A 12,190-nucleotide genomic window follows, 5' to 3' on the forward strand; every position below is an offset into this window, starting at 1 on the left:
TATTAGCCTATTATTAGCATTATTAGCTCCTGACTTAAACAGGATCCAGCTAACTGCAGCTAACAATGCTAACCTGTCACTCTAATCCAGACTATTCAGAGCTGACCTCACTGGTTCCTCTTGTCTTGTGCCATGTGTGTTTGTCATGCTAGGCTGTATAAATGTGTGTGTGTGTGTGTGTGTGTGTGTGTGTGTTTGTGTGCACATGCATACATATTTGTGTGTGAGTGTAGCTTTGCTTGTATCAATGTGTCTGAGTCTCACCAGTCTTCTTCTGTCCTGTCCTGTGCTTTCTCTTTTCCTGTGTGTACATGTGTGTGTTTAGCTATCGGCACACAGCGGAGGAGGAGTCCGAGCACTGTTGCCTCTGAGATCTTCGAACCTCACCTGGGTAGCCACATATTACAGGTAGGAACAGCCTGCCAGTTTGTTTGACATTATGTCATCTTTGGAGATGCAGCTGGATGGATGCATTCAGATACAAACAGATGTACGGACTTCAGTTTCTGGTGCACACACACACACGCACACACACACAGTCATTTCCAGTCTTTTAAAACATAAAGGTAGTCTTTTCTTTATTCTTTAACTCTATATTATTTAACCACATTGTAAAAAGCTGATCTGCATTGTTAAGTTGTTACGTTCACATCACGTCAGATGACCCTGGAAAAATGTTTCGGATCACTCATCTTCTCCTGGGCATTTATTTCTAAGGGGGAAAATGAAAATGAGACAAATAAATGTATTTATTATTATTACTGTCTGTGATGTGTCAGGAATAAAAACACATTTCTTCAGTTGGGAAGTCACGTTTCACTTTAGCTGGTCTCCATCGAACGAAATGCAGGTTCGATCCCTCGGATGTGTCCAGAGAAACCAAACGGAAAATTTACAATAAACTGGAAAAATAGATGTGATTATTTGTGCACAATGAGTTCATTTCTGTCAGTTGGTGTGTCAGAAACACTTTGATTAGTGTCAACGCATCCCAGCAGGTTGTGATGACAGCATCTCGTCCTACATCTCCTGGTCGAAATGAATTTCTCATCGTTGTAATTTAGCTTGTTTTCCACACAGTCTTAATTTCCAGATATACTCTCAAATCTCCGAATCCTGCGAAATGTCTGATTTCTTTTTTGAAACAGATGAGTTTACCGTCATTTATTATTTGAATTATTTCTAATCATTTGCTTTGAACTGCTCAGAAGCCAAACTATTGTTCATAAAGTTCTTTTACGTTATTAACCCGGAGATTTCTCTTCATTCAGGCTGAAATTTTCCACTGCAGACGGCTTCAATTATTCCTCAACATCATCCAGTAACGACTGCAGCCGAGCTGAATTATTAAATGGAATTAGAAAAGTATGATAATGACTGGGTTATCGCTGTTCGTTGCCTCTGGTTTTTCTTTCTGGGTGTGTGTGTGTGTGTGTGTTTGTGTGTGTGTGTTGTAGTTTTAATCCCTAACATGCTTTACTCCTTATCTGTTTAACATACAGCCCAAAGGCTGAGCTTTTAACATCACAACCAGACTAACGTGATACCACAGCTGATAGTCATGTAATCAGTGTGTGTGTGTGTGTGTGTGTGTGTGTGTGTGTGTGTGTGTTTCTCCTGCATGATCAGGATAAAAACCTGAAGATGTTTTTCCAGGTTAAGATTTGTTTTTAGGGTCTGTGTGAGGATCAAGTCATTGTTGGTTTTAGGATGAAGTTTTTGGTTGTCATGGTAACGGGATAAAGGGATCAGGAATGCTTTGTGTGAGTGGAGCGTCCCTGTTTACAATACATGTGTGCGTGTGTGTGTGTGGTACCTCAGTATTAATTATGATCCACTGGCAGCAGCAAGCCTGGGGGCTGCAAACATCGGCGCTATGCTAATCTCCTTGTACTTTTTATCCTTTCATCATGTGCAAGAATCCTGACAGAAAAGTCACAGTGATAAGAAGAAGCCATTACAAACTGAAACACACAGCTTCCAAAACTCCAACGCGAACCATCTCTGACAATAACGCAGCTCTCTGCTTCCTGTGGGCAGGAGAGACTGAACAGGGCAGGTCCTTGAGCACCCTGATCCTGCACTTTATTTAAATGATGCAGCAAAATCATGTCAAATTCATTTCAATTCAGTTTAGTTCAGTTCAGCTTTATTTCAGCAGCAACATTTCACAACAGTCATCTCGAGTCATTTTACAGATATGCTTAGTTCAGGCCAGTTCACTACCATCCAGCGAAACTAGTCATAATCCAGTTTATGATAAATGTGTTCATAAAAAGCCAGATCTTACAAAATAATGGCGTAGCTCAGAAAATTACCAAGTTCCTCACCCTATCTCTAAGAGAGAGCCCGGCCACCCTGTGGAGGAAACTCATTTCAGCCGCCTGTATACGAGATCTCATTCTTTCGGTCATGACCCACAGCTCATGACCATACCCTCTCGTATACAGGGTAGGAACGTAGATCGACTGGTAAATCTAGAGCTTCACCTTCTGGCTCAGTCCATTCTTCACCATGACAGACCGGCGCAGAGCCCGCATTACTGCAGACGCCGCACCGATCCGTCTGTCGATCCGTCGATCCATCCTTCCCTCACTCGTGAACAAGACCCCGAGATATTTAAACTCCTCCACTTGAGGCAGGACCTGACTCCCGATCCGGAGAGGGCAATCCACCCTATTCCGGCAGAGGACCATGGTCTCAGATTTGGAGGTGCTGATTCTCATCCCAGCCGCTTCACACTCGGCCGTGAATCACTCAAGCGAGAGCTGGAGATCATGACCAGATGAAGCCAACAGGACCACGTCATCTGCAAAAAGCAGGGACCCAATCCTGAGGCCACCAAGCCGGATCCCCTCAACACCTCGGCTGCTCCTAGAAATTCTGTCCGTATAAGTTATGAACAGAATCGGTGATAAAGGGCAGCCTTGGTGGAGTCCAACCCTCACCGGAAACTAATCCAACTTACTACCGGCAATGTGGACCAAGCTCTGACACCTGTCGTACAGGGACCGGACAGCTCACACAAGGGGGTGCGGTACCCCATACTCCCGGAGTACCCCCCACAGGAGCACCCGAGGGACACGGTCGAACACCTTCTCCAGGTCCACAAAGCACATGTAGACTGGTTGGGCAAACTCCCATGCCCCCTCCAGGACCCCAAAGAGGGTATAGAGCTGGTCCACTGTTCCGCGACCAGGACAAAAACCTCACTGCTCCTCCTCAAACCGAGATCCGACTATTCGGCGGACCTTCCTCTCCAGGACCCCTGAATAGACCTTACCAGGGAGGCTGAGGAGTGGGATTCCCCTGTAATTGGAACACACCCTCCGGTCCTCCTTCTTAAAAGGGGGACCAGCACCCCAGTCTGCTAATCCAGCGGCACTGACCCCGATGTTGCAGAGGCGTGTCAGCCAGGACAGCCCCACAGCATCCAGAGCCTTAAGGAACTCCGGGCGGATCTCGTTCACCCCCAGGGCCTTGCTGCCAAGGAGTTTTTTAACCGCCTCAGGAACCTAATTCCTGAAAATAGGAGGACCTAGGGCTGGGCGATATGAACCAAAGTTTAGATCTCAGTATTTTTTGACAAAATCACGATATAGTCCTGCGATGGACTGGCAATCTGTCCAGGGTGTACCCTGGCTTTCGCCAAAAAGACTGCTGGGATAGGCTCCAGCTTCCCCACCACCCTTCATTGGACTAAGTGGTTAGGATGATGGATGGATGAAGGAATCTTTATATCGTTTTTTTTTATTGTCAGGTAACCAAAATTCCAGTTTACAGCCTTGAGTGCTAAACTGTTTGTAAGGATCAGCAGCAGTGCAATAAAGCAGTTCCATGGAATTAAAGTAGCTGTATATTAAATTAAATGCTTCTAAAACAAACTTTTCAATGACCAAAACAAAACTACAGCTGTCTAAAATGCAAAAATATGCTGAAAAAAAGTCAAATCAGGTCAATTTGCTTTCAAAGTTATGTCCTGACTCAAAAAGTTCCTTTATTTGAGCAATGTTGTTCAAACATTTCTTAATATAACTGAACAGGCTGAAGAAAAAAATAGCAAATAATCAATTAGTGCATGTTATGTTAGTGCAAATCTCAAACAGCTGCTGGCTGTGACAGATTTTGTGCCAGAAATACAAGTCTATCAACAATATCTGGTTTCCAGGATGCTCTGTGGCAAGTCACAATGTTCCCCCTGCAGCTGAAGACTCTTTCTGAAGGGGAGCTGCTAGCAGGTACACACAGCTACTTCTTTGCCACACAGCACAGAGCTGGAAAGGCTCCTTCCACCATTGGAGTGGGTCTGCAGGAAGCTCATTTTCTGTTGCTTCTCTTTGTGTGAATGTGCTTCTAACAGCTGCTCTGCTTGAAGAAGCTTGTGAGGCATTTTTTCTTCTTTAGCTTCAGCTGCCACTGATGTTTGGTCTGCAGGCAGCTCATGCAAACATCTGTCTTCATCACCCATCAGACACTCAGCCTCCAAACTATTTCATGTTTAAGTGCATTTTCTCACTCGGCATGTATGTGGACCTAAACCATGGATCCACAAAAGATGCTAGGTCCAACAGGTGACTTGTGTTATTGGGTCCACAATTCTGGTCTTCATAGACTTGCACAGCCCACCTCAGGTGCCAGGTGATTAGTACTGAAGTGTAGCACAGGTTGGACATAAGAGAGGGTCACATAGTCCTCACCTGACTGCGCATCAGTAAAATCCTGAAGCGGTTTCAGGGCTTTCTGAACTCTCTCCAGTCCCTCCCTGTCCTTGAGGTCTGGTTTTCTTGTCTGCAGACAGGACTTTAGCGAGTGTGGTTTCCTGTTCCAGGACCCTCTCAATCATAAGCAGCCTGGAACAGCTGCGAGTGTCTGACTGTGTTGGCGGCCCGGCAGACCAGGCTGCATCCTTCCATTCTCCTCCTCCAGCTGTAGGAGAAGCTCTCATCCGTACCATGTCCTGAAACACACACAGAAATAAAACTTTAAATGTCACTTTATTTCTACAAACTATATATTCAGAGGCAAATAATTGCCTAACAATTGTACTTAATTGTTCATTGTGTTTGACAGGTTTTTAGATAATAACAGTACGTCTCCTGCGTTTTATAAATCACACATGTTGTGGAAGTAAAAGCATTAAGTACAACTACCTAAATGATAGCTGTATTTTTAGATATAAAATCTACAATACATTGTTGAGGGTTCTCATTCACTGTCAGACCAAAGTCTAACAACACACACACACACACACACACACACACATATCTGACATTTTATTAAATATGTTTTTATTTTATGAGGTTTAGGTGTAAAAACACATTTTAATAAGATTATCTTGTGGTCAGTAGGCGTGCATGAGCCTTGTAAACTGTTCATATAGTAAGCAGTAATAATCTTCATAAACGATTCATTTTTCATATTTCTAAATAATTCAACATTGTACTCACCGATGGCTACATGAAGTCTGTCCCTAACATGTTCAGCTGCACTGCTTTGGCGACGCTTGACCCAATGTTTGTTGTCATGGCAACCAGTCCATTTGGGTCGAGCTTCCAGTTTGGTCCTGGAGAAAGTAGCTGGTCTGAAGACAGAAGCTTTTCATTTCCCACTGCTCCATGAAGGGAACTGTCATGTACGGCTCGCAGGTCCTGCTGGTCCACATGTCGCTGGTCAGAGCAAAGTCGTACTTTAGAGTCGGCAGCCAGACTTTCTCTCCCATCTATACATTTCAGGCAGTACTTCTCTTGCAAAATAATTCCTGCTGGGTAGCTGGTATGTGGGGTCGACGGTCTTTAGTGACTGAATGAAGGCATCCTGCTCAACGGTTGCATTGGGGATCATGTCTTTGGCAATGTGACACTCTACAGCCTTTGTCTTGTTCCACCAGCTGCTGCTTTTCCGTTCGGAAGGGACCGAACGAGGCAGCGAGTTCTGCAAAGTGGCCTGACTTAAGAGACTTTTACTGTTTGAGTAGCAGCATGTAGTTTAACACACTCTTCGTACTGTTCTTCATGCTGCTGCTGTTAAGTGGTGGAAGAGTACTTGTGCCCGAACTTCGGGTTGGGAAACGTTTTCAGCACTCTGCAGAACACATGTTTTTGTTGTTCATCAGACACTAAGAATCCAAACATTTCCATATCAATGAGCTGTTCATTGATCTTTATGCCATCTGTGTCCGTGGCTGTGATGTCACACTGCTACTGAACACGCACACACATGTGCCTGAGGTGGTTTCAGGTGGTGGTGGTGTGGAGGGGAGGGGGTTGCTGCGCCGTAGAAGTGGGAGGGGAGATGCGGGGTTAAGTTGTGTGAGAGCCACACAGGGAAAAGAGACTCCGCCTGTTTTGTGTTCAAATTAGTGGCAGTGTTGCTGTTTTTTTCTGTTTCGATATAAACAATATTCCCTCATTTTATTTTGCAATTTCCCCTGTCGAGCTCAGCAGCCCTTCGTTTCCACTGTACATCATGTTGGTGGAGCACTCAGGTGGAGCTTCTTCCACCTGAGTCGCTGAGTGGTGAACCAGCATGGCTTTGAAGCCATCCGCAATTCTTTCTCCATGGCCTCATCAAATTCCTCCCACCCCCGGGTTTTGGTCTTCCAAGTGCCGTAGCCACATTCTGCTTGGTCTCTCAACACTTATCAGCTCCCTCCACAGGCAAGAAGGCCTGATAGGACACCTTCTTCAGCTTGACGGCATCCCTCGCTGTGGGTGTTCACCAACAAGTTCTGGGATTACCGCCATGACAGCCACCAATAACCAGCACAATGACCTTCTTCCACTCATGCTAGCCTGGAAGAAGGTCCAACCCTTGTCAAGGATAGTACTTTCATAGCCCAAGTTATGCGTAGAGGTGAGTCCAACTATATCTAGCTCCTTCTACCCTCACGTACCCTTTCAAGCTGAGCCCAACTGCGTCCCATGCTCAAAGGCCTGGCCACCAGATGCCTGCCTTTGTGCCCACCCCCAAACCTGGCTCCGAAGGGGGCCCCAGTGACCCATGTTCAGGCAAGGAAACCTTTATACCAATCTTCTTTTTAATCATAGGGGTTTGTTAATTAAAAACATTAAATCATCAACATGTGTTGTTTCTTCAGACTTCATCCAACTAGCGAGATCAAACCAGAGCCAGCAGCAGTCAGCTGTTTGCAGAGAAGGCATGACGTGTTTTTAGTGAAACAACCCACATATTCCGCTGTCCCACACATACATTTTCCTTTTCAATGTGTCTCCATGTAAAAGAGAAAAAAAAAAGATTTTCCAGAGTAATGAGATCTGCTACTCGGAAACATCGTCACAATAAAGAAATAATCTGCCAAACATTGCTTGCTGACTTTTTCTTCTAAATTTATTTATAATCTGATATAGTACTGTAAATTTTACTATCCCATCTCAGAGTATCACAAGTGGAGAGTATAATGTTCATAAAACAGAACCTACCAAGGATCAGATGATTTATGCCAGTCACTGAATAAAAGTGATCTTAACCCATATTTGTTGCTGATGAAGCTCTATTAGCTCAGAAAAATGTGGATTCTGCTCTTTAGGAAAAAAAGCAAATTGATGAAAAAAAAAAAAAAAAAACTACCTTAATCTCATCTACAAACGTAAACAGTAGCATATCCCTCAGAGAAGCAGAGCATTCTGATGTTATGTACTACATTTTACACTCCTCACACTCTGACTTATGAGTTTGATGGATGTGATCCAAAATATGCATCAACCACTATTTAGGATTTACATTTTGATTGTAAATAAATGTTCAAATCATTATGATTATAAGTTCTGACATAATGAATTAAGGAGGATGTAGTCTGAAGTTCAACCTTAGCGTCCAGCAAACAGTTGGCCTCTAGGGGGTGCTGTTCCCAAACTGCCTCAGACATCAACCATCTCTGCTCTGTCTCCTATTTCATCTCTTCTGCATTACTCCTACTGACAGCCTACTTACCACTCACTCCTACATATTTCCATGATCAGCTCATCTGCTCTGCCTGTTTGCACACCGTGTCGTCATGTGTGATTGTTAACAAGGAGCAGGAACAAGACAAGCAGCTGCACATCACTGACACGATGCCAAATGTGGCTGCTGTGTTGAGCCTATACATGTATTGAAATGTTACCACCATGTTCTCATCCTGCAGCTCCAGAGATTAAACATCACGTAACACCTCATTATAATCCCTGGAGAATCACTGTGAAAGACGTACAAAGCAGATCCTGTGGCAGATTGGATCAGATGTGAGATTATGGATGACACAAACAATGTAAATCTCCGTCATCGTGGCAGGATGGAGGCACAGAGGAAATTAGTTTACCCTTGGTTTTGCCTTTAAGAGGCACCTTGTCCATTTTGAAGAAGATTCAGAATTAGCTCTTCATCAAATCCTAACTGAAAATGTTTTTGAATATTTTTCTGCCTGGATTAACATCAACAATCTACTTTAGTGTAACCCTGTTCTAGTACCAGGTTGTCATATTTCACTCTTGGTGTCACAGATTCAACAAGGTGGAAACATTCCTCAGAGATTTTGCGTCATGTTGACATGAAACATCACACAGTTGCTGTACATCCATGATGAGAATCTCCAGGAGTATGGGGTACCGGACCTCCTTGTACGAGATGTCCATGAGCTTGGTTCGCATTGCCGGCAGTAAGTTGGAGTTGTTTCCAATGAACTGCTTTATTGCACTGCTGCTGATCCTTACAAACAGTTTAGCACTCAAGGCTGTAAACTGGAATTCTGGTTACCTGACAATAAAATAAAACGATATAAAGATTCCTTCATCCATCCATCATCCTAACCACTTAGTCCAATGAAGGGTGGTGGGGAAGCTGGAGCCTATCCCAGCAGTCTTTTGTGCGAATGGCAGGGTACACCCTGGACAGATTGCCAGTCCATCGCAGGACTATATCGTGATTTTGTCAAAAAATACTGAGATCTAAACTTTGGTTCATATCGCCCAGCCCTAGGTCTTCCTATTTTCAGGACATAGGTTCCTGAGGTGGTTAAAAAGCTCCTTGGCGGCAAGGCTCTGGGGGTGAACGAGATCTGCCCAGAGTTCCTTAAGGCTCTGGATGCTGTGGGGCTGTCCTGGCTGACACGCCTCTGCAGCATCGCATGGACATCGGGGACAGTGCCGCTGGATTGGCAGACTGGGGTGGTGGTCCCCCTTTTTAAGAAGGGGGACCGGAGGGTGTGTTCCAACTACAGGGGAATCCCACGCCTCAGCCTCCCTGGTAAGGTCTATTCAGGGGTCCTGGAGAGGAAGGTCCGCCGAATAGTCGGATCTCGGTTTGAGGAGGAGCAGTGAGGTTTTTGGTCCTGGCCGCGGAACAGTGGACCAGCTCTATACCCTCTTTGGGGTCCTGGAGGGGGCATGGGAGTTTGCCTAACCAGTCTACATGTGCTTTGTGGACCTGGAGAAGGTGTTCGACCGTGTCCCTCGGGGGCTCCTGTGGGGGGTACTCCGGGAGTATAGGGTACCGCACCCCCTTGTGTGAGCTGTCCGGTCCCTGTACGACAGGTGTCAGAGCTTGGTCCACATTGCCGGTAGTAAGTTGGATTAGTTTCCGGTGAGGGTTGGACTCCGCCAAGGCTGCCCTTTATCACCGATTCTGTTCATAACTTATATGGACAGAATTTCAAGGCGCAGCCGAGGGGTTGAGGGGATCCGGCTTGGTGGCCTCAGGATTGGGTTCCTGCTTTTTGCAGATGACGTGGTCCTGTTGGCTTCATCTGGTCGTGATCTCCAGCTCTCACTTGAGCGATTCGCTGCCGAGTGTGAAGTGGCTGGGATGAGAATCAGCACCTCCAAATCTGAGACCATGGTCCTCTGCCGGAATAGGGTGGATTGCCCTCTCCGGGTCGGGAGTCAGGTCCTGCCTCAAGTGGAGGAGTTTAAATATCTCGGGGTCTTGTTCACGAGTGAGGGAAGGATGGAGCGTGAGATCGACAGACGGATCGGTGCGGCGTCTGCAGTAATGCGGACTCTGCGCAGGTCTGTCGTGGTGAAGAAGGAGCTGAGTCAGAAGGCGAAGCTCTAGATTTACCAGTCGATCTACGTTCCTACCCTCACCTATGGTCATGAGCTGTGGGTCGTGACCGAAAGAACGAGATCTCGTATACAGGCGGCTGAAATGGGTTTCCTCCGCAGGGTGGCCGGGCTCTCTCTTAGAGATAGGGTGAGGAGCTCGGTCATCCGGGAGGGGCTCAGAGTAGAGCCGCTGCTCCTCCGCATCGAGAGGAACCAGTTGAGGTGGCTCGGGCATCTGGTCAGGATGCCTCCTGGACCTCCCTGGTGAGGTGTTCCGAGCACGTCCCTCTGGGAGGAGACCCCGGGGCCTCTTTCTGAAAACCTCTCTGCAGCCCTGAGGTTCTCTGTCAGAATGTTCCATAGGTGAAGAACATAGTGGTGGAAGGAGCCTCACTGTAAGTTCCAATTCTAACTTTACAAGCAACTAAAAGGCTGGAACAGTGAGCTCATGGTGAGGAAAGCAGGTTGAGATGATGTGAGCTTTGTGACATGGTGCATCATCCTGCTGGAAGTTTCCATCAGAAGATGCTGCATTAGGCTCAGAAAGGGATGGACATGGAAGGAGATATGGTTAATCCTGACAGCAGGATGGATCCATGTTGTCATGATGTTTCCAGCAGATTCTGATCCTACCATGTGAATGTGGAGCTGAACTGGAGACTCATCAGACCAGCAATGTTTCTCCATCTTCTATTGTCCAGTTCTGGTGAGTCTGTGTGAATTGTAGCCTGAGTTTCCTGTTCTTACTGACAGGAGGGAACCCGGTTTGGTCTTCTGCTGGTTCTGGTCCAGATACCTGCTGCTGCTGGATGTTTTCTCCTCTTCAGTCCTTGTCTGAAAACATACAGATGTTTGTGGATGAAAATCCCAGTAAATACTCAGACCAACAACCTTAAATCTTCTTTCTCCTTGATCCTGATGCTCAGTTTGACCTTCAGCAGCTCGTCTTCACCGTGTCTGTATGCTGCCTAGTGATTGGCTGGTTAAATATGTGTTAACAATCAGGTGAACAGGTGGAGCTGATAAAGTGGCCAGTGAGTGTTCACTGGCTAAACAACACAGTTTCTGTCTGAACTTGTGTGTCACCCTATCTTTTCTGTCTTGTGTGTGTGCGTTTGTGTGTCTGTGTGTGTGTCTGTGTGTGTATGTGTGTGTGTGTGTGTGTCTGTGTGTGTGTGTGTGTGTGTGTGTGTGTGTGTCTGTGTCTGTGTGTGTGTGTGTGTGTGTGTGTGTGTGTGTGTGTGTGTGTGTGTGTGTGTGCAAGCAGCCTTTTCAGCAGGGAAAGAAAGCCAACACGTTGGCAAATTGGCCTCATTAATCTCGGACTTAATTGATTGCGAGAAGTTTCAGGATGACATTTTAAGAAAGCCTGGCGGACGGGCCGCAGTGTGATTGATTTGGCAAAATCACAACGCTAATGAATGCCAGCCAGTCACTTAGGTGGTAGAAACAGAGACTAATATCAGAGAGATTAGGCCAGGGAGGTTGATAAGGCTTAATGAAGAGAGGGAGACAGAGCTGTCATTAAACGACATGTAAAGTCACACACTGCTGTCAGGTTCGGCCTGCTGTGTGCGCTCCAACAAATGAGTAAAGATTCTGTTTGTATGAACTTTATTAGTTTTAAGTGAGATCTGTTTCTGACAACGGGGACGCTTGGGGAATAATTTATCCCCAGTCTCTGTAAGGAAGAAACGTCACACACGATGCCGCCGTTAATGTTCAGCCGCTGCTGTTCTGTTCATGATCCACTTAAATTTAATCAAATTCATTCATTCTCCTAACCGCTTCGTCTGATGAAGGGTGGTGGGGAAGCTGGAGCCTATCCCATGGGCGAAAGGTGGGGTACACCCTGGACAGGTCACCAGTCCATCGCAGGGACACACACTCACTCCTGTGGGCCAGTTAGAGTAACCGTGAGAAATGTTTGTTTGATGCTTCATGAAGATGATTTAGTCTCATGGGTTGTATTTCAGTTTCAGCTGCAGTTATTTAGAAGGAGCATGAGCAGCATCGTAGCAAAGGGACGTCGGTGGTGTCAGGGTCCAGCGGACCCACATGCAGAGCAACCACAGAGGAGATGAAGCCACTGTCATGTTTGGGGCTTTTAATGATAAAACTAAAGTAAGAAACAATGGAGAACTCATGGCAGG

At 46.0% G+C, this 12,190-nt stretch overlaps 1 protein-coding gene across 1 annotated transcript in view; it reads left to right on the plus strand.

The window, feature by feature from the left end:
* The window catches only part of npas3 (neuronal PAS domain protein 3), a gene marked incomplete at both ends in the record, with an annotated part of 363,696 nt that overhangs the window by 225,328 nt on the left and 126,178 nt on the right, over positions 1 to 12,190 (plus strand). The window contains one exon of the mRNA XM_079262545.1: positions 326 to 408. Coding sequence (XP_079118671.1) covers positions 326 to 408 — 83 coding nt within the window. The remainder of the gene's footprint in view (positions 1 to 325; positions 409 to 12,190) is intronic.

Source organism: Telmatherina bonti (assembly GCF_933228915.1).
Source record: "Telmatherina bonti genome assembly, chromosome: 22".
Lineage (NCBI taxonomy): Eukaryota > Metazoa > Chordata > Actinopteri > Atheriniformes > Telmatherinidae > Telmatherina > Telmatherina bonti.